Below are 27,476 nucleotides of genomic sequence, written 5' to 3'. Positions count from 1 at the left end.
TTTCCCAAAAGAAAGATCAAAACCTCAAACCAACTCCATGCATGTTAAAGGGTTATATAGTGTGATGAATGCACGCACGCGCGGATCTGGATCTAGATCTCGATCTAGATCAGAGCCTGGCCACGGAACATGCCCTCGCGAACCTCACGGACGACGTCCTTGCGGTCCTTCTTGCCCACCAAGACAACACCACGACCGCGCTTGCCCATACGACCGAGACGGCCTAGTCGGTGGATAAAGTCAATGGTTGTGTGCGGCACGTGGTAGAGAACCACTGTCTTCACTGCCAGCGTGTCAATACCACGGGAGGCGATGTCAGTAGTGACAAGAACCTTAGTGTCGGGAAGGCGACGAATGGGCTCCTGGCGCTCAGGGAGCTCGAAGGGAATGCTGCCGGCGGCGCGGTTCTTCTTCTTATTAATCATGATCTCCTCCGCAGTCGGTGGGAGCTTAACCTCAGTGAACTGCGATAGAGTCTCTTGTAGCTTCCGGGAATCAGTGTCCCGGGATAGCGAGACAGCATCAATGCCCTTGGATTGCAGGAAACCAGCGACCTCGTCGGCTTCCTCACGTTCGTTGACGAACACGATGATCTTCTTAACCTTCGGCTCCATGTACGCATTGAGCGGTCCCCATGTCTCGGTGTGCTCATGTCTATCTCCAGCCTTGCCGATTGACCAGATGACATCAGCACAGGCAAGGTTTCGGTTTCCGCGGTATGGTTCCTTCTCAATATCCACCACACCTAGTTGCACGCGACGGGGAATGGCGTGCAGGTTCGGAGTTGTCAGGCGCTGCAGGTCAGGAAAGCGCTTGCGCAGCTGGTTATCGAGACTGCGGGGGATGGTGGCGGAGCAGAGAACCAATTTCTTGAGTGACGGAGCAACTTTAGCAATGATTTCGGACGTTGTTGGGATGAAAGATCGGTCCATAAGGGAATCGGCCTCGTCGAGTACAAGGTGAGTGACTCGGCTGAGGATATTGGGGTTCGACCTCGCAACAGAACTCAAAAGGTGAGGAGTTGAAACTAGGATATCGATACCGGCGGGGTGGAAGAGGGTGTTTTTGATTCGGCGGGGAGTGAAAGTTGATGAGATTTCGCCCGACCGGTACTTGACTGTGTGAGCCAACTCCTTGAGCTGGGATCCAACCTGAGATACCAATTCGGAAGTAGGAACGAGAACGATGGCCCGAGGACGGCAGGCATTTGTCATTGGCGGCTCCTCAGGCTCCAAAGAGAAAGCCTTATTCTTCATTCTCTCCTCTCGCTCTTGTGCCTTTTGTTCCTCAAGGGCCTTCTCTTCCTCCATATCGACGACTTCAGCACGCTTGATAGCATCAATAATGGGAAGTAAGTATGCGAGGGTCTTTCCCGAGCCGGTCTCTGCTGCCAGGAGATACTGGTCAAAATTGTATTCTTCTACATCTTCGTTCGACTTTTTCACTTTCTTCTTCTTCTTGGACTCATCGAGCAAAAGTTCGGGTATTGCGAGTCTTTGAATAGGCGTGGGGGTAACATCTGTGAGACCCGCCAGAGCCTGAGCAAAAACCGACTGTCGAACTGCGGGGAGGAGAGGGAAGTGGTCGAAGCTGGTGATGTCGGCAAGTCGAGCTTTAATAGCGGAACGTCGACCGTAAGGCACCGGGGTTAGTGTTGTCTGCATCTTTAACGCCCTGTACAATGGGCTTTCCTTCTTCTCCGTCTTGCCCTCCTCTCCTGGGCGCTTGAGGGCCGCCTGTGATCGTGTGCGTGGTGTGTCTCGAATCCGTGCCTGGGTTTGGTTCATCGAGGCAAAGGGTCCTGCCCGTTCCCGTCGTGACTTGTTAGAAGGTGGTAGAGAAGGGTTGGCAACAGTAGGAGACAGCGCCATCCGAGCAGCCTTGCGTCGCAATCGAACGGTGGCCAAGCCTCGCGTAGTCTGCCATGATGACGGAAGAATCGATGGGGCGATCAGGGTCGCCTTAGTTTGACATAGAAAACAAATCGAAGATCGAATTGGTAGAGGCATTCTACCTAAGATTAATACGACAGTTTGCGCAGATATAGAAAACACGGAACGATCGAAGAGGAGAGGACTGAATAGATTCAGATGTTTTTTTCTGCGATTATAGACGCCATTCCATTCTTGGACTAGCGCATTATCAGAGTGCTGACTCAGTGTTTTCGCAGCCTTCGGCAACTCAACTCAATTACATCCTTGATAGGCCTTTTTCGCATCCTGATAAAATTACCTCTCACGTTTTTTTTTTTTTTTTTCAAAGAAGGAAAATCAAAAAAGGCAAGTTAAGGCAGGATCTCAATGCTCTGTATAGAGATGAAGTGGAACGCTTTCTGACTGGCTTGCCTCCTTCTATGAACAGAAACACATGTGAAGGAAAAGAGCAACTCGATAAATCCTAAAAATTGAATACGGCCGTTTTGAACGCTTATTGCACCATCTCCAGGATGAATCTTTTGATACCAATACCCCAGAAGATTACTTCCTTAGTATCATTGATCCCTTCTCATTCGAGAAAGAGTTCTTGCTTGCAGATCAATCTTCAGATGTTTTACCACGCAGCCATACAGACATTAATTCTCAAAATTTCGTCCGCCTAGAATGTCCAAGCTACGATGGCCTTAAACACTGAAGTCCTGGAACTTCTACAGCGGTTGGGACTATCTTGAATAGTGCAGGGAAATGGGCTGGTGCAAATTGACGTTGGCAACCGGAATTTCGAGCATCCAGATTGGGGATGGGGTCCCATTCGACGTGACCATGGCGAACCCAAACGACCCATTGTAGTCGTTGAGGTTGCTCTTTTTGAAACGGATAGAGAGTCGCACAAGGACACCAGAATGTGGGTAAATCTTGTCCGCGGTCAAGCAAAAATGGTGATGGGGTTATCAAAGTCCACCGCCGTAAGAACCGAATCACACTCAATACATATGAATGGAATATAAGCATTCAAAGTCCAAGCGTCAAAATAAAGGGTGATTGAAGAGACAGATAAACCAAAAAAATCACAGTCTCTCGGTACCTGATTGTAATTCCTTTCTAACACATGTTTGGACGACGTCCTGCAATCGACAAAGAAGCTGACGTTCGACTTGACAAAGAATACCTGATCAATTTTGCGACTTCAGTATGGGCTGCACAAGCGCCATAACTTTCAAATCGAGAGGGGGGAGAAAAAAAAAAGAGAAAAGAAATAGTAAGAGAGTAATCAGAAGATAAACAACTACAATATACAAACTGGATCGAAGATGATCCACGAAGCTATCCCATTCGAGGTTAGCGCCGATCCTAGGCACCTGACGCAGTGTCACGGGATGCTAAAACAGTCGAATCCATCCGTTGCCATGACAACTTCCGCCACAACAGTTTCTTGCTTGGGGTAACAATCCACTTGAATCCATGGGAGAGACATATCAAGTTTCGTTGTTTCTACTGGTCTTCACAAGTTCTTTCGTTGCCTCTGTTTCTATTCCCTGCTAGCTTTTCTTGAGATCGTATCCCTTCGTAATCCCTTTCCCTTTTTTCTTTTTGCATTTGTTAAACGGACACCCAACCTTGGGTTTGTTTTGGTACCTTCGCCCTTTGCCGCGCCATTCCTGCCACGATCGACACGACTTTAACGCATTTGCAGCAACGTATCAGGACTCGCTGGCAAACATTAACCACGCGACTCTTGGTTATTACAAAAGGTATGGTACCCGTCCTCTGTGTGTTTTGCCTTCTGCCCTTTATCGTCGGTTATGAACCCACCTGCCGCTCAGGATTTGATGAGGAAGCACTGGCACATCATAGAGATCCTGTCTTGATCTTTTATCATGATTGGATACTTCATATACTGACTCACCAGCAACCCCGACGTCAGTATGAGTAACGGAGCTGGTCAGCGGCCACTCTCTGAAGTGAGCCCTATGGCTCAGAGGCGCAATTCGCCTAGCTGGAACCAAGCTACCAAGGTACTGTCAATACGACATGTCGCAGGTGGTAAAGCATGCTAACAAGACTAACAGATGCCGCATGGCGAATCGCCCGCATACGATGTGTCATCTCAGAATAACAAAACGTCCCCACGCCTCTTTTGGAAAGGTCGCGACTCTCCCTCGCCATTTTCTAAGGGGGCCGAGAACAAAGCACCATATGATCCAGAGGGTTGTTATCTCCCTACAAAGCGCCCATCGCTGGAAAATTTGAAACGCGTGTCGAAGGTCAAAAATCACAGCATGTTCCTCGAAGGAGGTCAAGAGTATGACCCAGCTTCAGCAGCTTTTCCTCAAAGACCGTTGGCCCCACAAAGGTCGCCGCAACGGGACAGCCAGAGGAATGTTGCGACGTCACAGTTCGATGAAGACACCACCCAGAGTTCTCGCCCGTCGTCCTCCAGTAAAGAGCAAGCATCACCAAGCAAGTCCTCACTATCCAAAGGTGGCCGGTACGGCAAGGGATTTGACCCTCAGAACGACATCTGGTCTGAGTATGGCAGTGCTGGGCATCGTCATGCGAAGAGCGTCACATTTGACCATGCTCCTCCTCAAATCAATGAATATGAAATGACAACACCGGATCTTTCCTCAGTGGCATCTGAGTCACGAGAGAATAGCTACGAGTCCGAGGAAGAGGGGGATCTTAGTTTTGAGGCCGAGTCATCCATTGATTGTGATGATAGCTTTGACGCCTCGTTGGAAGACATCGAGAAGACTCCTGTCGTCTTGCCCGAAGATTGGCGTTTTATGAGCCAAAGCCCAAACAGTGATAGCGACCCTTTCGTCGAGAATGTCGAAGAAGACAGCACCGAAGACCGACCCATCTCGCGTGAAGGAGGATCTTGTCAACACACACGCGTTGAGTCGTTGGACTCAAATGGCGAGCGACGCCCCCTCCCGCCTTTGCCATCCGTTAATCGAATGTCTGGCGCGCGCCCATCCTCGGCTGGTAAGCTCGCTGCTGCGTTTGAGCTCGGCAGCGCAGGCCAGCGTGTGCTCCCAGAACCCCCAGCTCCCGCCTCATACTCCAAGTCTGACCTCCCCGGCGCCGTTTCTATAGAGGAGAGACTCCGTCTCATGATGCTGCAGGAGCAAGGTGATAATGATACACGCGATGACCACACGGAGAACATGGAGGAACCCTTGGAGCTTCCCAGAGCAGATGAAGATCCTATACCAAAAAGTGACACCCACAGAGAAGACAAGGCCAAAGAGAACTTCTTTTCTCCGCCTCGAATTTCTCGCGACTCCATCTTGCGAGGAATTCGCAAGGGGGACAATTACGATGACGATAGCTTCGATGAATCTTCTCAAATTGGTTCCAGCCCCCAACGTTATGACCGTTATGACCCTGATGTTCCTATTCCATCAATGGAAACTAATGACGATGACTGTTCCAGTGTAATCATTAAAGCGGAAGAGCATGAAGAGGACCTTTATTCTATCACGGGTTACTATCAGAACACGTCAGACAACAGTCTGTCCTCCCGTGATCAACGGGCCAAGTACGACGAGGATAGCAACTATTCGCTACGCTCTGCTGCCGAAGTCGCTGAGCGCGAAAATCCTGGATACCGTAGTCACAAACAGCATTCTGAAGAGACTACCCCTAATGCTGAAACCCAGGACAACATTCAAAAGCCTGCACAGTCGGACAAACACACCCAGGAATACAAAGAGTCGGACGCTCCTGCAGATCAATCCTTTGATATAGAATCTGCACGTCAGTCTTTCCCCCGCTCAGCCACACCTGAGTTGCAGCAAGACCAAGCTTCCGAGCCCTCGACTCCAGACTCTGTCATTCGTCATCCGATTGAGGACGAGTATGATGAGGATGAACATGAAGAAGAGGAAGAAGAAGAGGAGGAGGAGGAAGAGGAGGAGGAAGAGGAGGAGGAAGAGGAGGAAGATGAGCTTGAGCCGGAACGTGATGACTGTTCATCCGACGAGTCTGTTCCTGAGCCTATCGCGACAATTCGAGCCCCTGGTGCTGATCTCAAGACCCGACCATCACTGACCCCTGCGGATATACAATCTATGGCTGCTACCCGACGTCAGATCAGTGGCCAACATGTTCCACCCGTCCCTTCAATGACCCAGCGGATCTCCACTGACTCAGACTCCTCTGATGATGAAGAAAGGCAGACCGACTCGCCACCGCAGTCGGGGTCGCACGCTGATCTTGCCCAACGAAAAAGCAGTTGTTTGAAACTCGATATTCCCTTCAGTATCCAGGAAGAAAGTCTTGGCTTTGGACTAAATAAGGAGTTTGATCGTGTCATAGAATCCCAAAAGGTTGCGTTTCACCTTGCCCTTTCCCGAAGCCCTGGTTCTTTTCCCACTTCTCAGGCCATCGCACCCAAGGAACCCCTAGAAAATAGTGCATACCCCGCTGACTCTCCTACCCTGAAACAGAGAGGATATCTTATGAGGCAGAACACGAAAGTTATCATTGCGAGCAGCCGTAACGAAGAAGAAGCCACGACATCTCTTGAGCACACTGCCCAAGACCCGCGTGGTTCACGTCCTGCTGGGTCTTCTTCACGCAAACCAAGCCAACAGACCTGGACCACAGTCCCTTGGAACGGCTCAGCGCGACGCCCAAGTCTTAAGACTGCCACTGGTATTCCGAAGAAGAAGCCCGTCCCTGGTGCAGGTGGAGTCCCACCTCTCCCTGGACAGCCCAGCAACATCCAGGAAGCTCCCGCGAGCATTGAAGAGAACGAACCTGTCATCCCTGAATCATTCGAAGATGGAGAAGAGCGAGGGCGTTTGTTTGTGAAGGTTATTGGCCTCAAATACTGTGACCTTCCTCTCCCACGTGGTAAGATCCTATCGCAAGATTGACTGCAATTCCCTGTTACTAATCGAACTCTAGGTGAACGCTCGTACTTCGCATTGACTTTGGATAACGGACTGCACTGTGTTACCACTTCTTGGTTGGAGATGGGCAAGTCTGCTCCAATTGGACAGGAGTTTGAGCTTATTGTCCAGAATGACCTTGAGTTCCAGTTGACTTTGCAAATGAAGATTGATGAGAGCAAGTTCCAAACACAGGAACCTGCATCGTCCCCTTCACGCCAAAAGGCATCGGCCTTCAGCCGTGTATTTGCATCCCCACGCCGGCGTAAGGAGCTCGATATCAAGCAACAAATGCAGTCGCAGCAGCAGAAGAGCAAGGATGTCAATGCCCCTGTGTACGAACGGCTTCGAAACTTGGTTGCGCGGGATGGCAGCTTTGGCCGCGCATATGTGGCTTTGAGCGACCACGAGCAGCAGGCCTTTGGCCGTCCCCACATTGTTGACGTTGCTTGCTTCAACGAATGGGCAGTTGACGAACAGATGAGTAGTGTCAAGAGCAAGAAGAGTGCGACTAGCATTAACACGCAGCGTCGACCACCTTACAAGATTGGAAAATTGGAACTGCAACTGTTATTTGTTCCTAAGCCTAAGGGTAGCAAGGATGATGAAATGCCAAAGAGCATGAATGCCTGTATTCGTGAAATGCGGGATGCGGAGAGCGTTGCAGCTCGATCTTGGGAAGGCTTCCTTTCCCAACAGGGTGGAGATTGCCCGGTAAGTGCCCAAAACATCTTGTGTTTCCGATTTCAAACTCACATGTCATAAAAGTACTGGCGCCGTCGCTTCTTCAAGCTTCAAGGATCCAAGTTAACGGCCTTCCACGAAACAACGCGCCAACCTCGTGCTACAATTAATTTAGCCAAGGCCTCTAAGCTCATTGACGATCGATCCTCCCTACTTCAGAAAGAGACCAGCACCAAGGGAGGTTCCCGCCGCAAATCTGCATTCGCCGAGGAAGAAGATGGTTACATGTTTGTTGAGGAGGGATTCCGCATCCGCTTTGGTAATGGTGAAGTGATTGACTTCTACGCGGATAGCGCTGCAGATAAGGAGGGCTGGCTTCGAGTCATGTCTGAAGCTGTTGGGAAGGGCTCTACCTCCGGTAATGGTGCACTCAAGCCCTGGGCCGAGCTTGTGCTCAAGCGCGAGCGTAGCATGAAAACTAGCAATGGCACTGCTCCTCGTCGTCCACCGAGTGGGATTCCTACAGCGCCTGCCTCAGTCCCATCACCTGTTCGGAGCAGAGTCAGTGCCATAATGGGACCTCCATCGACTGCAGGATCTGGGGCGCCGGCGCCTCAATCCCGACACAAGCACACCTACTCTCAACCTGAGATTAGCAGTACCGAAGCGCGTCGACAGAAAACCCGCTCTCTCATGTTCTAAGTAACGCTTTGAGCATGAATAGAGTTCCAAATCACAGATCAACTTTTCTATCTTCTGTGGCAGTTGTCACAACGACTCTTTTGATTTGCCTCTCGGAGGTCTCCCACTGCATTTCAACTCAGCCTTTTTTTTTTGCTATGGCGTTTCGCGATGACAGTCATTTGATTTCTTTTTTGTCCATTTCCTCTGACAGGATTTTCCCTTATGGTGTTGGTGTATGGTGCGACTCGTTTGAATTTTCCTTTTCTTTGTCCAATTATCTTTTTCTTATGAAATTCTTGCGGAATGGCGAAGGCAAGCATGGCAGCACAACTCAAGACTCCATAGCACGCATAAATGATTTCCTTTTGATATTATTCTTTTGTGCTTTTGCTGTACGTTCAGGAGGCACACACTTCTCCTTACTTCGTTCCATTCTTTTTAAGAGTCCATAATTCTCCAACAGGGTTCGGTTATTGAAGATGTTAAAGATTGTCAGATTCTACCCTGAGAACCAAAAGCCCTCCAAAGATTAGAAAAACTCCAAAGTCCAAACGTCACCCAACCGATTATTCGATTCCCCCAGTCCTCCATGAACTACAACACTGCTATCCTCAAGAACATCGCCATCATACCAGCCCCGTGGAGCAGGACATTCATCTCCCTGAGGCTCAACCTTCGTCCATAACTTGGCTTCAACATCAAATACCCACACATCACCCAACATCTTCCCAGCACCCTGATGTCCCAAGGAACTGGGATCCTGCTCACCAAGCAGGGTAACCAAGTACACACGACCCGAAACAACAATTGGAAGGAGGGTTGCCACGCTCCGCGGCGATGGCCCAGTCACACCATCCGGAATAAACGAATGCGAGCCCCACAGATTGGTTCCAGGCTCATATATATCCACTCTACCGCCCTGTTCCCGCTCCCCATCAAACCCGTTCATCCGATACAATCTGCCCCCAGTGAACGCGATCGACGTCCCACCGCGCGGGGGATCCGGCGCAGCAGCAAGTTCCGCCCACTTTTTCTGGGATACGCTGAACGCCCACAAATCCGATAGACGGCCCTTCTCAGGACAGCCTGCATGGACAAAGACAGTGTCTTTGCCATCATTGGCTGTGCAGTGGTAGCTGCGCGCTGCTGGGAAGGCGGTTGTGACTGGCTCGGATGGTCTTAGGAAGGACCATTTGTTTGCACTGGGGTCAAATTCCCAGATTGCGCCATTTTCTTCGATGGGTGCCATTGCCGTGCCTCCACGTCCGGAGAACAAATAGATTTTGCCATTCAGGGTTGTTGATGCGGTTCCTACTCGAGGGGAGGGGGATGACGAGGTGGGTGGCGAGGTGGAGAGGGTTGCGGCTGTGGGGTGGGGGTTAGCTGTATGTATATGATTATCTCGGGTCCATGGACTGGTTGTCTCTCGAATCTGTGTGATGTTGTTTATTGGAACAAAGACAAAACTCACGATCTCCAAATGAAACCACGTGAACAGAGTTGTCTCTGGGTTCTCGCGGCCGCAACTCCCCGCCGAAGATGTAGACCTTTCTATCAATGACAGAGACTGTTTGAGAGGATCGTTGTAAGATCTCTGCTCCGACCGTTTTGATCCATCTTGCTTGAAGAGCTGTCATGGTGGGAGAATTCTGGATTAATTACTTGCTGTAGTAACATGGAGGGGATTTTTTTGAACGTCATATTATCCTAAGACCTGAGGACTGTGCTTTTGGATTAAAAGGCCATCTTATTGGCGCCCGCTTGTGTTGGAACGAATGTGGATGACGCACTGAGGGGAGAGCCGCTGCTTTTAACTTGAGGACTGGTCATCTTGCGCTCTCTCGAACCACCTCCGTGTTATAACCTATAAACGTGCCTTTATAAGGACAGGATTGAGTGAATATAGAAAGGAAAAATGCGGTGGAAAATCCCTTGGGAAACTCAACTCTAAGTGTTTTTTCCCGAAGGAACACTGGATAGCGCATAGACGACTCGACGCATTACATTTGTACCAAGGTCCCCTCTCAACTCCTGGGCTAGGGATAGAGAAGGACTGTGTACACTTTGTGCTTTTTTTTACTGCCTTTATTTCTGAGGAGTTGATTTTGTAAAATAGTGGTTTCGCGATTGCCGGTAACCAACATATCCCCAGTCTTATAGTCATCGGCCAAATCGGCAGCGTGGAATCCACGAGCTACCAGACGGCATACACAGCCTTTGAGATTATCAGCAATTTCAATAGTGCCTGGATTCTAGTTCAGTGTAGCCAATTCCATTTAGGGACATGCCCTTCGTCCAATGGATGATTCATCGGAGAGTGGAATGATTCTTGGCGATTCGCACGATTTGGACGGAGATGGTCATCTCCAATGATTGTAACACCTCTCTTGAGGACTATAGCTCATAACGTGAGCATAGTTGTGTCCGAGAAGGATGAAATCTCTCAATACGTTAATGGAATCGGACTAGAACTGAAGCTGTCTAATCTGTGTGCTGCCCCGAGGTTCCAGTTCTTCTGGGTAATTCTGGATCGTCCTTGAGTAGTTTCATGAACAACGTATCATCCTCTCTTTTTGTTTCTCCTAAAGTCTCTCAGTCCAAATCGTTATCATTGCAGTCTAATTCGGACACAATGCCAACCCCCACTCATTGGAGTAGAGAATGCCTGATTTGATGTAACACATACAACGAGATGTTGGTAGTTTTGGCTGCGACTGGCGAGAAGATCGTTCTAGCTGGCAGCTACCTCCAAGCTGTGACTGGAACGAAAATTGGGGTTGGAAGGGTGTCTTTTTCAAGGATGCCAATTTGGTGACTGGGTGTAGGCCCAAAACAGGGAGCACATGGGGGTTATATCACATCGACATCATATGTCTACCCATTACGAAACGATCTTTATTAGTTTTAATTGAATTGATTTCAAAAGACGATCTTGGTTACATTGGTTACATATAGAACAGCCATGTTGTTTTTCGTACACTTGATATCCGGTTGCGTCATCACGATTATCAAATGATCTTTCGGAGAACACTTGCAATATAAATAGCATCTGCACGACATCGTCCATTAATAATGAACTCCCAGCACATTTTGGACTTATTACTGAGCATCGGACTTAATGCTTGCATTCACCGTACAAATAGGTGCATTTATCAGCAATTCTCCATGTCATACAAGTATTGCGTGCTGTTTTCTGACAAATAGAACTCAACCCGCAACACCAGCCATGCTATATAAAAGAGCCCTTTCTTGTAGCCGACCCTAACAATTAATCTGAGGATCATCTCTTCTACGCTCTATTAAACCAGAACACAACTAAATCGCTATGGCTTCAGCAGCTGTTCAACTTCCCGGTTCTCCAGGCTCTCTGCTCTCCGAAAAGCCCCGAGTCCCCATCTCTGAAAAGCCTCACCATGTTCAAACTACCCTCAACTTCTTTAAAGAGAATGAGGATGGCTCACCACCGGCACCCGCATATACGAGCAAGCCAGAAACTTACGATCGACCTGCGGCTCCTCTCGCGGCCACCATCCACGATGTCAGCGGGCATGAGCTTGACTACAAGCTCGACAGTCATGGATTCCAGCTCTACTACCATGAAAGCCAAGAGAAGGACTTCCTCGACGAGGAGAAGATCAAGCGTGAATACTACCCGGAAACAGAACAACTGCTCAAAGACGCGTACGCAATCCCAACACCCCAGAACCTCTTCACCCAAAACTGACCATGACCTACACAGCACGGGCGCATCCCGCATCTTCATCTTCGACCATACCATCCGAAGAGCCCAACTCGACGGATCCACCGGCGTCCGTCTCCGCGGACCTGTCCAGCGCGTGCACATCGATCAATCCTATACCGCATCCAAGAACAGAGTCTCCCACCATCTCCCAGCCGAGGCACCCGAGCTTCTCAAGGGCCGATACCAGATTATCAACGTCTGGCGTCCGATTAAAACCATCCTGAAGGATCCACTGGCTGTGGCAGATGCGCACTCAGTCCCCGATAGTGACCTTGTCCCCATCGGGCTCATCTACCCGGACCGTCAGGGTGAGACATATGGCGTCAAGCCAGATCCTAACATCAAGTGGTATTACCGCTATGGCCAGACTCCGGACTTGGTGACTCTGATCAAGTGTTTTGATTCCAAGGTTGACGGAAGAGCTCGTCGTGTGCCCCATACTGCTTTTGTGAACCCAGAGACGGAGCACGAAGCGGGACGAGAGAGTATCGAAGTGCGAGCATTGGTTTTCCATCCTGATGACCGTGACTAGGTTAAATCTCTAGGGTCGAGTTGATGGGTTGTTGTCGTTGTATCTTCATTTCGCCGTGCGTGGGAGAACCAGATTGATAGTGCAGAGCCATGGAGGTCTGACGTTGATGAATCGCTAGCTCCGGAAGGCTTGTCAGTTCCTCCCGTAAATGGAGACTGAGCTGTATCTCAAAGCAAATAAACTAGCATCACCTAAGACCAGACCAAGACATATACCGACATCGCGCATCGTAGATCCATCCCTAGCGCCGGATTCGATCGACACACCCCCACCTGCCCCCGGACCGGGGGCTTGGCTAACCTCAAGATCCTTTGTCTTGCAAACTGGCGAGTGAGATCAATGCAACTGTCCAGAAAAAAAAAAAAAAAAAGACTCTATGTTTTAGTTAAAAGTAGTCTAGGCTGTAAAGACAAATGCACCCCATGCACCCCATGCACCCTATCCAGTACCCCTAGCACCTTATTTCTCTACGATAGCCTGCTTCCAAGAGCTGGAAACCTTATTCCAATACTGCTCAGGATGAAGCCTCATATGTCCCACATGCGACGAGCCTTCAAACATCTCCAGATCAACCGAGTACCCCAAAGTCTTCGCATGAGCGACATGCGCCTCTAAATCCCGGTAACCAATAATCTCATCTTCCTTGGAGTAAAGATACACTCGGCTCGAATCGGTCGTGACACAGGACTGATCATTTAAGATCCGATCTGCCCACACCCCCGACGCCTCAGAGCCACTCAGAAGCTGCCACAGGTGACTTGCCCAAAGGAAAGCATACCAGATACCCTGAGTGACAATGAAGGGCCAAGGGAAGAACTTGGCGGTGCCGACTGTCATCGCACGCGACCATCGGGCAACCTGAGACGTGAAGACCAGACTTCCCGGTGTGGAATCCAGCACCAGGAGCCGGTGGGGGAATGGCTTGTCTGCCCCATGGCGTCTCTGGTAGGCGATAACGACGGCGGCCGTGAAAATGGCACCTGTGTTTGACATGGCATGCACAAGAACGCGTTCCTTTTCGTTGCCGCTGCCAGTTGGCGTCGGGAAGACGGTGTCCACGATAGGCATCATGGCTGCGATTCTGGCGTCCTCGGATTGGTGGGTGGCCTGGAAGGTACGCGATAGGATAACGATGATCCGGGCGGATGGATAGAGCTCATGGTAACCGTCCGAATATTTGGTAACGTGTTTTGGCATGCCATCGCCCCAGCCGGAAATGATGATCGTTGTGGGTTCGTCGGCTGGGGAGGGGTTGGTCTTCTCGTGGCCCTTGCGAAGGTATACTCGATCAGATATTGGGGTGAAGCCCGGGAATGGAACGGGTGGAGCCATTGTGAATGTGTGGGCTGTGGAGTTGTTGGGGCCTGCGGAAAGGTAGCCGTGATCCAACTGTAATTCAAGTGTGGCAGGTTGTTCAGGTCGTTTGTTCTCTAGGTCTTGTTATCTGCCAGCATTCTTTCAAAAAGGAAAGCAGAACAGACGCTCAAAAGGCTCAAAAGGAGAAAATGCTCTTCGGCGGCATCTCCCTAACATGGAAACGATCCCGGTGCAGGAGATACAACATTGGTCGAACAGCAACGGTTGGGAACTATTTGATCACTAGCACCAATCTTTTGAGGGCATGTGGAGTTGTTGGGAAGAACCCTCGAAAGTCATCAAAAATCATCAGAATCGAAAAGGACTTGGCGAAGGAAATGGTTGGATGCCTCGGCAATTGCCTGATTGGGCGAATTCAGACGATGTGTGCCTGAGGCATCTGTCGATGAGACCGTATCGGATGAGATTTGATCTTGAAGCGAAGATTTAAGAGATGTCCTATTAAACGAGACTTACCAATTTACCAAAACTGCCAGACCAGTCAGTTCTTACAGTCCCTGATCACTTTTTGTACTATCTATATCCCAGTTTCATGCATAACTCTCGTCTCCACCCCGGAGAAGCCGAAGTGCACAAATCCCCGATCCCCGATCCCCAAAACCGAACATGGCTGGTCCGCTGACCCTTTATAACTCGATCTTAGTATATGGCTTGGCCGGCGTGAGACCATAGTTCACCTTAATTTTAGGTGCTGCACAGGAACAAAAGGTAAAATTGTCGACGATGTACTTCTATTCCTCAGGACCCTACCAGCCGAATTGACTGTGACCTGTTCAAACAACATCGAAGCATGCACGCCGGGTACTTGAAACATTCATCGATTTGGGCAGCTAAGCACCTAGCCAACAAGGAAATTACCCGATAGATGAACGAGATGAAAATAAATACCCAAAAATCCCGGTGTAGGTTGCGTCGAGCCCTTCTTTGCGAGCAACATGAGCCCCCCCCCCCCCCCCCCCCCCTCCTCTATGGGTAGCAATGCCGTAATACGTTTCAACGATGGCGTGCGCAACTGTCGCAAGCATATTTCTCCGAAGCAATGCGAAGTTGCAAGGGGTGATGGGCAGTGGTTGATAGTTCAGAACCCTCCAGTACCCATCAAAAGGATTCCCTCGGGAAGTGTGATACCATTCCCTATGTGTAGGTTACAACACTAAGAATAGACCAACTTCTCAGACAAATCGTCAGCTTTTTTACCTGTTCACTTGAAACTCACCAAAAATGCCCCGCCCTCAAGCCCTACCGCTTTGCAACTGTCTCGCCCGGACAGCACAAGCCCTCAATCGCTTCCTAACCTTCTCGACTAGATCTTCAGAGCCATTCTACATACCTCTAGATGAAGTCCTCATTCTCGGAGAATCTTTCATCGATCACTGGGAACTATTGTATGGCTGCCCCGTAGCCGATGCCCATCTAGATGCACGAACGCTGGAAATGATGATAGATGCGGCCATCAAGATGCTCACGCTATTTGAGGCGGCAGTTTCGTCAATGATCGGAGGCTGGCGTGGGACCCAGCCTCACGGTGGGGGTGTTGGTATATGAATCCTAAGCTTTGAGATGACCCGCTTAACTCATTTCGCACGACCGGGGGTGGCTTAGATCGAACCCAACCTCCGTCGAGCACTCGCGACAAAAACACAGATGGCCCAATGGCAACAACGCCCAATGTACGGGTCACTAAGGTGACAGTGTATTTCGGGGTCTTGCAGCTAGATTTGTGTGAGATCGCGGCTGTGCCGGGCGAGGTTTTGCGTCAGGCTACCAGGCGGTTAGGGGAGATGTTGCATGATATTGAGGATCTAAGGATTGTGTGGGATGAGACGTGACAACTGTTGGCCTTGAGTCAAAATGAGAAGAGGTTAGTTAAAAAAACAAAAAACATACAACAGTGAGGATTCGCTGGTGGTCACCCACCCAACTACTAACTCACCGGCGTGTGGCTTAAGTACGGCTGAGCGGACGGGAAGCCCTGTTTTCCACACCCTATGGTCGTATGTGCATGATTTTGCATGGCATGAGGTTATTGATTGCTCAATCAAATGTCTACACACACCTACACAACGAGACTAGAAAATAACCGAGGAGAATTCGGGTTAGGTAAATATATAGTAGAGGAATAGATTACATACTATGTACTAACCTAACTAAGAGATCGACTATCCTTAGGTGATCCGCGAATCAGAATAAAACTGAAATACTACTACTTAGTGGAAGGGCCCTTAGTATCTTTTTCGCTACCATCATCTTTCTAATACCAAGTCTATAGGTAGTTCTTAGGATTCGGAATTCTTACTTTAATGAGACTAAATAAGATAGCCCACTCTAAAGAAGCTTCTTAGTAGACCGACATCGCCCGTCCACGGTGTGCGGTGGGCTATTTAGATTTTCGAGTGCCCGTCCATAACGCCCACGGTCCATGTCACGGTGCGAACCGTGATGCTTAGTTAGAGGAAGATCACGGCACGTGATCTCCGACCTGTTTATCTGGAACTTCAGTTCTAGATCCTGTTGTAGCTCTTGGAGCTACGTCTATCAAATCCAGATACTGACAAATTGTTACCCTATCATGGGGAGCTCGAATCTGCATTTGTGAATCCGAGACGCTTTCTCATTGCCCAAACCTCGGGATTTGTATTAGAGTCGGAAAGAGAAAGTTCTCTGGATGACAATGAAAATGCTAGCGACGGAGTCCCAGAGGCTACCAATGTATCTTGTGAAGTTTCACGCACCACCAATTCGCAGGATCCTAGCCCGAAAGACCAAACGAATATGCCAGATTTTGTTGGCGAGCAGCCAGGCCAAGGGGAAGCTAGTGATTCACAGGAAAATCGGCAACAATCAAATTCTCTGCGACCGAACGGGAAGCAATCAAAGCCATGTGCATCTATGAACACCGAGGCAGTGCAGCAGAGCATGTTACAACAGACCATGCAACGACTGGATAAACTGTCAAAGTTTACCGCAGTGTCCACAGGCGGGAGCTGGACAGGCAAGGATCCTCGCGTTGTTGACATCATGCTGACCAAAAAAATCGCTCTCTTACGGCGACATTCCGGGCAAATCTTGGGCGTTGTTCCTTGGCTGATGAATACTTGGCATAGGAAAAAAAAGACCCATGAAACTTCCCGGGTTGAGATACTGGCTCAAAATCTCGAACAGGCTACAAAGCGTACTGGTCACATTGGAGAATATCTGGCCCAGCAAGGAGAACAAGAAGAAGCAACAACTAGAAAGGCTATCCAGAATAGGATTAAATTCCGAGTCTTTGAAACTCTTTATGGCGAAACTAGTGCTTCTTCACCTGTCTTCTTCGTGTTTCACAGGTTTAGAGACTTGAACTATCAGTACCTGCCACGGCTAGCGGAATTGATTCGCAATTCACCAGGATTTTCTGGCCTTGCGGCAAAGTCTGAGTGGAGAAATCAATGCCAGGAAACCTACGATATTGATTGTGGTAAGAATTTGCTTGTGGTTCGTCGTTTATCCGTACTTGTACTAATCGTCTCAGTGAGGTACATGGGAGCACGATGTGCTCGGGCGCACAACCTCGGTAATCCGACCACAGCCAGACAAAATAAACGCCGGCGTGTTGACTCGCCGCCTCGTGCCATCTCTGGTTTATCTGTTGGGTTAACGAAAAGGCCCATTCCAGCTACGGAAATATTAGCTAGGTCGAACACGAATGGACAGGCAGAGCATTCTACGCATTGTCAAGGACCAGACAATGCTTGCTTGGACGATGCGAACATGCGACATGCATCGCCCGTCGCAATTTTTGCAAGCGAGCAAGGGAATACCCAACTCAACCAACGTCAATTTTCTCAAGATGGTACGTTCGGGTGGCCCAGAGCTTGACCACCTTTCATTAATTTCGTCTGCTTCAGATATGTATGACCAACAACCACGCAACGTAGCGCAAGACCAACAGCCCCATACTATGGCCGTGCAAATCCCCAATGGGACTGAATACGGCGATATTCTGAACAGTCGCACAGACGGTACTAACAGCATACATTCCTACAACTTCCCACATGTGGTCCTTCAACCTAACGCCAGAGATGATGGTCCCCTTACCATGACGGCCACCTCCCCTCAACTGTCCGACTCCTCAACACAGGCTATGAGGGGACATGAACGCCTATACGACATCTCAACTGAAGAAACCCAGAGAAGCTCTGATTTACTCGGGCATCCTTATATTCTTGACCCTTCCATGCGAGCGGAGATGGGGCATTTTTGGGTCCTTGATCCTTCGACTTGTGCTTTGCATGCACCCTTTGATTCTTGCACGCTTCCACCAGACGTTTGTATGTCAATGACGCCACTGCAACACCCATGTACCCCGGAAGAGATGCACAATTCTGCTCAAAATGTTCCCACACGACCCATCTTTAGTTATTGAGCTAGGCGCCGGGATATCCTTTTTGCTGTTGAGGTGTAACCACAAATACACAATCAATTTCTGGTGTGACGAGGAATTTCTCTCCCGAAGTGAAGTGAATATACGATCCTGGCTCTAGGGGACCACCAGGTATGGTTGTCGGTGTTGTCTGATTGATTTTCGCGACGGGGATTAGATAGCCCGGGCCAGTGGAATTCTCGACGGGTGTTGGTACAGAGCAACGCTGAATGAAGTAGCCGAGGTGCTAATGGTATTATTCACTTAGCATCTATCTGCTTAAAGAATGTAACTCAGGGATTCACCCCTTCAAATTTAATAGGGAAAGAAGCGGCGCAACGTAAAGGTCCCGTTTAGCGTCGGTGTAGAGCCTGTTGCCGGATTTGTCGGTTTCAAACTCTGCACTTGGAAGCCATTCGTGTATTAAAGCCAATATCCTATTGCCTTCGGGGCTTAAACGAGTGCGTGGTTGGCATGGTTGGAGGCGAAGCATCGGCGGGTGAAGACCTGTCTTAATTTCCAGCACTGGCCTTCGAGACTTGAACTGGTGAGTTGTGGTGGTCGCCAAAACCATGAAAACTTTGACCTAGATTTCAAGGAGAGGTTGGCGTGGCTGACGGAATCAAAATAGAACGAATTTCAAGCTGTCAAGGAGAGGGGTTTTGGTGCCTAACCAACACAGTCAGTCACCTGACAAGATTAATTTGGACCAACCGCGTCTGGCAATTCCCTAGTTAAAATAGGAGCTGGACTTCACTCTTTTCAAATGCTTAGTCGCGCTTCCTAGCGCCTCGGTTCAAATAGACACCTCGTTATTAGATATCCACCTCGCGTTACGTTGCTTGCATTATCAAGGCTGATTATTCGTAATTGGTATTGAAAATGAGGCATAGTTGTAGTCGGTCGTTAAAACGCACAAATTCACACGCATACATGTTTAACATATTTAGGCCAGCCTCGTTTGTAATCCTTCCTCGAAACATTGCACGCTGATTTGCTTCGTCTGGTTCCATTTTGTTGAAACCTCCAAAAATAAGCCCCGAGCGTGGGGTTATGGGTGGCTTGGTTGCACATGATTCAAAGCCCGAGTCTTGTTTGATCTCTTCTCATCTTCAAGACTCAGTTCTTTTACATTTTTACTCTCTCTGTCATTCCACCGAAACATGTCTTCCACTACAGAATTGAGTAGTTCCCAATCCTCGATTTCCGAGCCTCTTTTGAATGTGCAATACTCTCTGCGCCTGGTTTTTGCTTACCGCATCCCGGTATTGTCAACCAATTTTGCCAAGACCAAAGCAACCTGATCTTCTGCCAAGGTGTCACCATTGTGAAGATATCACCTGAAGTTGTCGTCAAGTTTGGTGCTCATGTCAACATTATCGAGGCCAAAACCATGATTCATGTTGCGCAGAATACAAGGGTTCCTGTGCCCAAAGTTTTTGCATATTATACGTACGGTCCAATTGATCGTGATGTTGGCGATTACGGAGGCCTTTATGATACCTACATCTTCATGAGTTTCATTGCCGGCGAAACACTCCACACAGCTTGGGACTCTTTTGGCGTCTCCGCCAAATCCCAAATTTCAAGACAAATTGCAAGCTATATCCAGGAGATCCGCAATATAGGGAACGTTGGCTATATTGGCTCCATAGATCATGGTCCTGTTACTGACCGCAGTTTAGCGACCTCTCTTGACAAAGGTACAAAACCCAGACCTTGGGAATGGAACACGCAGGGACCGCTTGATCTGGACTAATTATTTCTTTGAAAAGGCCCATTCGATTCGGAGCGGGACTTTAACACGGCTCTCATTAACGCCTATCAAAAGACTGTGCCGAAACGCCACATCAAAAGTTTTCTTAGTGGAATGCTTTCTCAATCCCACCGCATCTTATTTACGCATGGTGATATCCGGCCTCAGAATGTTATGGTGAAAGATGGACATGTGGTCGCCATTATAGACTGGGAGCGAAGTGGTTGGTATCCAGAATACTGGGAATTCGCAAAGGCACTACTTGTATGGGGCTGGCAGAGTGATTGGACAGACTATCTGTTGCAAATCCTTCAACCGTATCACGCTGAATTCTTCATACACTCTTTTTTGATGGAAAAGCTATTGATTTAGCGTGTATGTGTATCATGGTCTGGTCACTACATACAATAGGTATTTGAAAATCTAATCTACCCTCAACAACTCCTGGTGCTATCCCCTCGGTTCCACATTCATTCCCTTATAATCGAAGCCTCATCCCACTAGCTTGTTCTTCGCCTCCTTCAAAACATCGTCGACCCAATCAGCACAATTTCGAGGTGGTGGGGAAGGATTCTTTTCCGTGAGTACACGTGGATCGTGAGGAACCTTCTGCTTCGCAGCAATTCCTTCGAAGTCGGAGAGCTTCGCTTTCGGGATCTGAAATTGAAATGCTGAGCCTTATAGGTAGAATCTTCCACGGCCTTGATCCACCATCTGCGCGGGAACAAGAGCAATGCCTTGATGATCGGGCTTGTCGCTTTGTTTGAAATAGACTCGGTAGACGTTGTAGGTCGTCGTATCAGTGGCCAGCCATGGTGCCAAGCAAGCTGAGGACGGGACTTTTGGTATGAGATAAAGGATTGCACAATCAGCTTATTCTGGGTGGGTGAGATTAAGGACAACGGTAGGGGGAATTTCACCTTCAATTTATAGACCTTATCCCTCACGGTTTCACTGATCCCGCAAATGGCCAAGAGCACTTTTACTGATTCATCACTCTGGGCCAAGCACTGTTAACAATCTCAAAGGCATCAACCAAGCGATACGCCAAGAGAAAAGGTTTGTTCAGCAATTAATAGCCAATGGCTTGGAGCGCTCTCGGTCATTTATGCCGTCCGGCGCGTATTGTACGAACGCAAAATGATAATAAAAGTAGATAAAATAGAATAATACCGGTTAGTTGAAACAGTTCAAATGCATAGCCATCACCGTCTCTTATAGTTTTGATACCCACATTTTCCATATTGTCCCCTACACAGTTTAGCTCCAGTTATAGAGAAAAGGAAAAGAAGACTTACCCATGCCACCATTCGTATACTCTTTTTCGAGTTTCATAACGGTTGTGATTGCCCTTAGTATTTTTCTTGATTCCACTGAAATTTGAAGAGATTTTTCTAAACATAAAGAGTGATAGGTTGCGTGCGTAAGAATGAGAGAATCGATCGTATTGTTTCTGCTTTTCAGCTCAGTGGTTAAACATATTGTAGAGGCTTTTATGCCTTTCTCGTTTCGTGCGTTTTTTGGCTCGCCTAACGTTCTAGAAAACGTTCTAGAAATACAGCAGAGCTGACCAAGACCGAGATTTCCAAGAGAATTCTGATAATACTCTCTGAGCTTATCGGTTGCGCTCATTGGTATGGGCTTAAATCCGGCATCTGGCATCGCGAGGAGGGGTTGAGATAAGTAGAAGAATGAATTAGGGAAGTAGCTAGCTTTATATAATCCAATAGGTCAGCACCGGTAAATGACCATAGTAGGCACAATGCAGACTAATAAACATCCTCCGAATCTCCTACTAATATATCCGCGATATCTCCGTATTTTCTAATATAACTCCAAAAGTGGTAGGGTCTCTTAATTAGCAAGTTCTTTTAGATCTCTTCAACCCAAAAAAAATCAGATTAATTGCAGCAAATCTCCGATTTTGCACTTATTCTAAACCGGGGACTTTAATTGCTCGAAGTCACTAGATCTATACGTGTTAGACAGCACACGCGAACTAATCATCACGTTTTGCATGCTCAATCAGCACACACTGACCACACTTTATCTCTATACCCCGATTTATGGAAACTCATACGGAATATAGTAATGATCAAACTCATTTACGGCAAAAAAAAACCAGTCATCTCCTAAAGGCACTCAATGTTGTTGTGGTGTTATACAAATAGGATCATATCAATTTAGTCTAGAGACGTTCTCTATCATCTCATCACTTCCAGCAGAAGATTGAGTAGTTTCCAAAGCTTCCAGTATCCACGGGTACGATACATTCGCGCGGGTAATGAGAGATGTTGCCTTATCCAGATGGGAAGTGCCTGCCTGGACTTGAATCTGACTGCGGGATGGTAGCCTTTTTTTCCATGATCTCTTGATTGAGCTTGGTTCTCATTCCATTGACGCAATCACGTTGGCGGTTTGAAAATTGGTGGTTAAAGTCCATAAGTATTTTGTCCTATCGTTGGCGATGAACAGTGCGTTTGTACCAGATAAACCAAACTCCTCGTCACTGTATCTTCGATTGTGGCCATTGTGATTGCTGATGTGACCAGACTCTTTCGTAGAGATAAGTGATAGGTCCGAAAGTTGCACCTGCTTGGAATGAGTCCTACCGGATTGGACCGTTGATCTCGGCGTCACCGTATAAACATGATCAAAGATATTCGACGTTTCCCTCGATTGCCAGCAAACATCCTGATCGTTTAACAATGAACTAATCCTCATTGGATCAAGTGGCTTACGTCTATAAAGTTTTATTTAGAGCTTGGTCGAAAGTATTCAGTAAAGAAACAGATCCTACCTAGTATTGGGCATGTTCCCGTTAGGACGAATTGTATAGCACAGTATGGTATTACAGGAGAGCCCAGTTCCTCTTTGCGCTTGATATTTTCAAACGTGATGTGAGTATTGCCCTTTTATGTGGGGTCAATCAACTTGCACCTAACAATAGCGGCTGCAGATAGCATACCTGAGTGCGATCATGGAAAAATGGGAAGTCGTAAAGTGCACAAAAAAAAAAGAAAATATATCTATCAAATTATTATATCATATTCGACCCCATCACTGATAATGCGTTGCACCTTCTAGAAAAGTGCCTGAACAAAACAAGTGATGTGGATATCGTCCTTAACCACTACAGTTCACTTGGCTTCCAACCAGAAAATTCTACAACATCTGCGGCAAACAACATAGTGGGGTTCATCACAAACCAGTTCTATTCGCAGGTATCCATCTTTAAATCGAATGAAAGTGATCAAAACATCAAACCAACACGGAAAAATGGCCAAAAAACGCGGATCCACAAAAAGCGTAACCCAAAAACATCGAAACGGACTGGAAAGAATCCTCAATTTCATTCACCAAGACCAGCATTTTGCCAGCCGTCTGGCCAAAGCGCCTAGACGACTGTTGATAGCAGTCTCCACGCTACAAACCCCAATGGCGCAGAATTTCCGAGTCCGATGAACTCGCCGAACCTTGGGTTGTCGCATTCTAGCACGGCAAATGTGGGAGCCTCTGCCCACTCCTTTCATGAATACGAAGCTCCTATTGCAGCAGTTGAACCCATGCAACACGCGAGATCTAGGGTATCAAGCTTGTCGAATGCGCCTCTTTTAGACACCAGCCAAACTCAACCACTCCCTTCAAGCATGATGTTCAATGATGCCGCCCACTTGATGAATGTATTCCAATTGGAGCCAATGACATATAGTGCTAATGCTGCTCAGCTAATGCACGAATTCAATCCAGAAACCTTCAGCCCCGAAGACTACACCAATGCTGCCCAGCTGATGCAGCAATTTGACATGTTTAGCGGATACTATAGTCAGCAGCATTTGTGAGAAGGCGAAACATGGTTTAATGACGTATCTGTACATACTTTGATGTTTTTTCAATTCAGAAATTGATTGATTAGCATGAATTGTTGGATTGGGTGTTGTCGTCATTGTGACCGTTGTGGTTGTGACCACCTCGGCCACCTCGGTTTCCTCCACGACCACCTCTTCCATTGCCTCGGCCTCGGCCGGCATTGTTGTTGTAAGTAGCATTAGCGACACCTTCCATGTCAGCTGCTGCTTGAAGTGCTCTCCAGTACTCCTCCACCTTGTCGAGGGTGAGTTTCTTAGGCTCCAGACTTGCAACTTCCTCCCTAATGAACTATACTTTCTTGACTTCCAGTTCAATGTGTTGAAGAACTTGTGATAAGCCGTGTGATGGGCGTGGTGCTGCTTTGAATCTAGCTAGCACGTGGTACTGTCGCTGGTATTCCTCAATGTACTCGCTTGCCGAGTTGTAGTCCGATCGTTTCATCTTGTCGAACTTCCGCATCTCGATAAACGCTGTCTGCATCCGATCTGGATTTTGGTCATTGCAATCGCTGGAAGACCATGTCCCTGATGGGGCGGTTTGTTGTCCTCATCTTCACTATCACTGTCATCCTGTGTGAATTGGATCGGATTGGTAAAGGACGGGATCTGGGGTTCCAATGGGTTGGTGCATCAAGCGGGTGAGGGTTGGTGTCCCCTTCGTTGTCCGTCTCGGTGTCGGCCATGATTGGATGTTAAAGCTAAACGGAGCTTTTGCCGGCGGGGCTCGAAGGATTTCCTAGATGTTATTGGCTGGATCTGAATGTTGTGTCACACACAGAGGTGGGTCCACAGTGGGGTCAGATCGTCAAAAGTCTCCAGTTGAAAATGGCTTCAGAGAAAAGAGTTGCTAGTGGTCCAGCTAGCAGAAGAGGCTCATAACCTCGACAAGGTGGAGGAGTACTGGAGAGCACTTCAAGCAGCAGCTGACATGGAAGGTGTCGCTAATGCTACTTACAACAACAATGCCGGCCGAGGCCGAGGCAATGGAAGAGGTGGTCGTGGAGGAAACCGAGGTGGCCGAGGTGGTCACAACCACAACGGTCACAATGACGACAACACCCAATCCAACATCCCCCTCATAGACCACGTTCCATCAAACTCCCCGAATTCTGGTTTTCATAGTAAAATCCGCGAATAGATGGCTCGATCTACGATGGTTCTTTGTTAAGGATGCTGTCGCACAGGGACATGTGGACATTAGACGAGTGGACACGAAGAAGAACGCAGCTGACGGTTTTACAAAAGCATTGGCAAAGGAGCCATTTGAGACTTTTGTTGGTTTGATCGGCATGATTTGCAGGATTTTACTATGAAAACCAGAATTCGGGGAGTTTGATGGAACGTGGTCTATGAGGGGGATGTTGGATGCCTCAGGCATCACATGTAGGATAGACCAACTAGATAGTCTTCCTTCCACTCTCACCTTCTCTCTCTCTCCCCGTCCATCCAATTGAATACTGTTTTACCTGCATACATACTATAATTGTATTTGCATCATGAATGCTCCTATCCAGCATCATTGAATATCCGACATCGCCAATGCGACCAGTTTTCCATCATCCTCAACATGGACATCACATTCTTTCAAAATGACGTAATAGTGCTCCATGTCGACTTCAACACCGCCAATTGTCGACTTGCCTTTGCAGAATATTGGCTCGATTATCATGAAATTGGTGCCTATTGGTATATACCCAGGTAGAAATACAAGTCCGCCGCGTCTGCAGCGAGCTATCTTCGGTGGGCGCCCAGGAAAATTATTTGCATTCTGTTCATAAATTGTCAGTGAAAGTTGGTTATCAATGGCAGAGGCCCTACTTTTTCGTAGTCGAGTGCTACGCCACGTATGAGTTCATTGCAAGCACTAGTATCCGTGAACGTGGGCTGAAACGCGGCGGCCTTCGTCTTTTTTGCCAGAGCGTCCTGGGCAATTTTTTCTGCATTTTTTTCCACTTCCATCCATGCCTTGTTTTTATTGAGAAGCGCGACGCTTTGCAGACGCAGGACAGCGGGAGAGAAAGTATCACTTGCAAACATTGTGCGTGTCGATCATTCGATTCTCGAGGCGGTAGAAATCACTAAAGAAGTAATCAGCTATGTCCGCACAGACTGGAAAAAGAGCGGAATTTGTCAATTTAGTCAGTTAGTTGGTTAGAGAGTTTACGTACAACAAGGTGACACCTCACATTTCGAGGAAAAAGACAAAAACATACAACAGTGAGGATTCGCTGGTGGTCACCCACCCAACTACTAACTCACCGGCGTGTGGCTTAAGTACGGCTGAGCGGACGGGAAGCCCTGTTTTCCACACCCTATGGTCGTATGTGCAAGAATTTGCATGGCATGAGGTTATAGATTGCTCAATGAAATGTCTACACATACCTACACAACGAGACTAGAAAATAACCGAGGAGAATTCGGGTTAGGTAAATATATAGTAGAGGAATAGATTACATACTATGTACTAACCTAACTAAGAGATCGACTATCCTTAGGTGATCCGCGAATCAGAATAAAACTGAAATACTACTACTTAGTGGAAGGGCCCTTAGTATCTTTTTCGCTACCATCATCTTTCTAATACCAAGTCTATAGGTAGTTCTTACGATTCGGAATTCTTTCTTTTATGAGACTAAAGAAGATAGCCCACTCTAAAGAAGCTTCTTAGTAGACTACGACATCGCCCGTCCACGGTGTGCGGTGGGCTATTTAGATTTTCGAGTGCCCGTCCATAACGCCCACGGTCCATGTCACGGTGCGAACCGTGATGCTTAGTTAGAGGAAGATCACGGCACGTGATCTCCGAATTGTTTATCTGGAACTTCAGTTCTAGATCCTGTTGTAGCTCTTCGAGCTACGTCTTGTATAATAGCCTGCCCCTGCCTGTACCTGTCAATGGGAATCTGATCTTTTATGACCTGTTCCTACCAGTCATCTCCTATCATACCGTCCTGCCAGCCCGCACCCTGACAAAAAGAAGGGACTAGTAATATTATCGATGTATACTCTAAGCTAGATTATACCCGATACAAGCAGTTTTTCAGACTATCCACTAGTGCTAGAGGTGATAGGGTTATTGTAAATAAGGCTTACACATCCTCCATAAGGGAATATGAAGTTAAAGGAGGTGAACCAGCTCATATCTTGGATACTTTTAATCCTAGGAAGGATCAATAGTAACGAGTGGAAGATGAACGAAGAGTGAAATCAGACACATTCCTTTGATTAGATTCCAAGACTTGATTTCCGTTGAATGTTGTTCGCTTTTGTCCCTTCCCCCTCCCCCCCCCCCGGTGTCGATTTCAGAAACAGAACAACCATTTTCAGCGCTCCTTCCAAGAAACATTTTCACAATGAGCTTTCTCGGAGTACAGGTTCCATCCGGTTTTTGGGCTTGACCTCTTTCACCGGAACATCTTTGTCTTTTGCTGCAAATTGCCCTGATGTTATCTCTTTTTTTCTCAAGTCTGGGGAACTAAAGCAGTTGTCTCTCTGTCTTTTGTCACTCTGTCACTCTCGTCAGATTGATCAGTCCCATCAGGAGCAAAAATATTTCTATGGCGGCGGATCTGGTGCCAACGCAGATTCAACA

General features: G+C 47.9%; 11 protein-coding genes and 2 non-coding genes across 13 annotated transcripts; 5 read left to right on the top strand and 8 right to left on the bottom strand.

The window, feature by feature from the left end:
* Positions 1 to 104: 104 nt before the first annotated feature.
* Positions 105 to 2,009, bottom strand: Pdw03_3005 (RNA helicase, DEAD-box type, Q motif; the record flags this gene model as incomplete). Its single annotated transcript, XM_014677143.2, has 1 exon — positions 105 to 2,009. One exon carries the CDS (start codon positions 2,007 to 2,009, stop codon positions 105 to 107), a length of 1,905 nt encoding a protein of 634 aa, XP_014532629.2.
* A 1,238-nt stretch (positions 2,010 to 3,247) lies between these two features.
* Positions 3,248 to 8,224, top strand: Pdw03_3004 (GTP binding protein (Bud4), putative; the record flags this gene model as incomplete). The annotated part of the gene is made up of 9 exons (XM_066100357.1): positions 3,248 to 3,274; positions 3,491 to 3,568; positions 3,631 to 3,688; positions 3,847 to 3,860; positions 3,917 to 3,952; positions 4,007 to 6,271; positions 6,392 to 6,800; positions 6,855 to 7,552; positions 7,607 to 8,224. The coding sequence occupies 9 exons, from the start codon at positions 3,248 to 3,250 to the stop codon at positions 8,222 to 8,224; spliced, it is 4,203 nt and encodes a 1,400-aa protein (XP_065955757.1).
* Positions 8,225 to 8,735: 511 nt separating this feature from the next.
* On the bottom strand, positions 8,736 to 9,843 carry Pdw03_3003 (Galactose oxidase/kelch, beta-propeller; the record flags this gene model as incomplete). The annotated part of the gene is made up of 2 exons (XM_014677145.2): positions 8,736 to 9,571; positions 9,678 to 9,843. 2 exons carry the CDS (start codon positions 9,841 to 9,843, stop codon positions 8,736 to 8,738), a joined length of 1,002 nt encoding a protein of 333 aa, XP_014532631.2.
* A 1,688-nt stretch (positions 9,844 to 11,531) lies between these two features.
* Pdw03_3002 (high-affinity methionine permease) lies at positions 11,532 to 12,480 on the top strand (the record flags this gene model as incomplete). The annotated part of the gene is made up of 2 exons (XM_014677146.1): positions 11,532 to 11,887; positions 11,946 to 12,480. 2 exons carry the CDS (start codon positions 11,532 to 11,534, stop codon positions 12,478 to 12,480), a joined length of 891 nt encoding a protein of 296 aa, XP_014532632.1.
* A 459-nt stretch (positions 12,481 to 12,939) lies between these two features.
* Positions 12,940 to 13,812, bottom strand: Pdw03_3001 (DUF829-domain-containing protein; the record flags this gene model as incomplete). The annotated part of the gene is made up of 1 exon (XM_014677147.1): positions 12,940 to 13,812. The coding sequence occupies one exon, from the start codon at positions 13,810 to 13,812 to the stop codon at positions 12,940 to 12,942; it is 873 nt and encodes a 290-aa protein (XP_014532633.1).
* A 1,266-nt stretch (positions 13,813 to 15,078) lies between these two features.
* Pdw03_3000 (Transcription factor) lies at positions 15,079 to 15,402 on the top strand (the record flags this gene model as incomplete). Its single annotated transcript, XM_066100356.1, has 1 exon — positions 15,079 to 15,402. One exon carries the CDS (start codon positions 15,079 to 15,081, stop codon positions 15,400 to 15,402), a length of 324 nt encoding a protein of 107 aa, XP_065955756.1.
* Positions 15,403 to 15,737: 335 nt separating this feature from the next.
* On the bottom strand, positions 15,738 to 15,853 carry Pdw03_rRNA37. The gene has a single exon (XR_010715633.1). It is a non-coding gene; the product is annotated as a 5S ribosomal RNA (ribosomal RNA).
* Positions 15,854 to 16,629: 776 nt separating this feature from the next.
* Pdw03_2999 (uncharacterized protein) lies at positions 16,630 to 18,262 on the top strand (the record flags this gene model as incomplete). The annotated part of the gene is made up of 3 exons (XM_066100355.1): positions 16,630 to 17,314; positions 17,369 to 17,689; positions 17,745 to 18,262. 3 exons carry the CDS (start codon positions 16,630 to 16,632, stop codon positions 18,260 to 18,262), a joined length of 1,524 nt encoding a protein of 507 aa, XP_065955755.1.
* Positions 18,263 to 18,433: 171 nt separating this feature from the next.
* Positions 18,434 to 18,833, bottom strand: Pdw03_2998 (uncharacterized protein; the record flags this gene model as incomplete). Its single annotated transcript, XM_066100354.1, has 2 exons — positions 18,434 to 18,506; positions 18,565 to 18,833. 2 exons carry the CDS (start codon positions 18,831 to 18,833, stop codon positions 18,434 to 18,436), a joined length of 342 nt encoding a protein of 113 aa, XP_065955754.1.
* Positions 18,834 to 19,652: 819 nt separating this feature from the next.
* Pdw03_2997 (Protein kinase-like domain) lies at positions 19,653 to 20,387 on the top strand (the record flags this gene model as incomplete). The annotated part of the gene is made up of 2 exons (XM_014677149.2): positions 19,653 to 19,962; positions 20,035 to 20,387. 2 exons carry the CDS (start codon positions 19,653 to 19,655, stop codon positions 20,385 to 20,387), a joined length of 663 nt encoding a protein of 220 aa, XP_014532635.2.
* Positions 20,388 to 23,743: 3,356 nt separating this feature from the next.
* Positions 23,744 to 24,046, bottom strand: Pdw03_2996 (uncharacterized protein; the record flags this gene model as incomplete). Its single annotated transcript, XM_066100353.1, has 2 exons — positions 23,744 to 23,835; positions 23,896 to 24,046. The coding sequence occupies 2 exons, from the start codon at positions 24,044 to 24,046 to the stop codon at positions 23,744 to 23,746; spliced, it is 243 nt and encodes an 80-aa protein (XP_065955753.1).
* Positions 24,047 to 25,400: 1,354 nt separating this feature from the next.
* On the bottom strand, positions 25,401 to 25,921 carry Pdw03_2995 (uncharacterized protein; the record flags this gene model as incomplete). The annotated part of the gene is made up of 2 exons (XM_014677154.1): positions 25,401 to 25,652; positions 25,703 to 25,921. The coding sequence occupies 2 exons, from the start codon at positions 25,919 to 25,921 to the stop codon at positions 25,401 to 25,403; spliced, it is 471 nt and encodes a 156-aa protein (XP_014532640.1).
* A 169-nt stretch (positions 25,922 to 26,090) lies between these two features.
* Positions 26,091 to 26,206, bottom strand: Pdw03_rRNA18. The gene has a single exon (XR_010715614.1). It is a non-coding gene; the product is annotated as a 5S ribosomal RNA (ribosomal RNA).
* Positions 26,207 to 27,476: the final 1,270 nt, after the last annotated feature.

The sequence above is a fragment of the Penicillium digitatum genome, chromosome 1, assembly GCF_016767815.1.
Source record: "Penicillium digitatum chromosome 1, complete sequence".
NCBI classification, from domain to species: Eukaryota; Fungi; Ascomycota; class Eurotiomycetes; order Eurotiales; family Aspergillaceae; genus Penicillium; species Penicillium digitatum.
The sequence above is the reverse complement of the archived record's forward strand: the minus strand, read 5'-3'. Positions and strand labels throughout refer to the sequence as shown.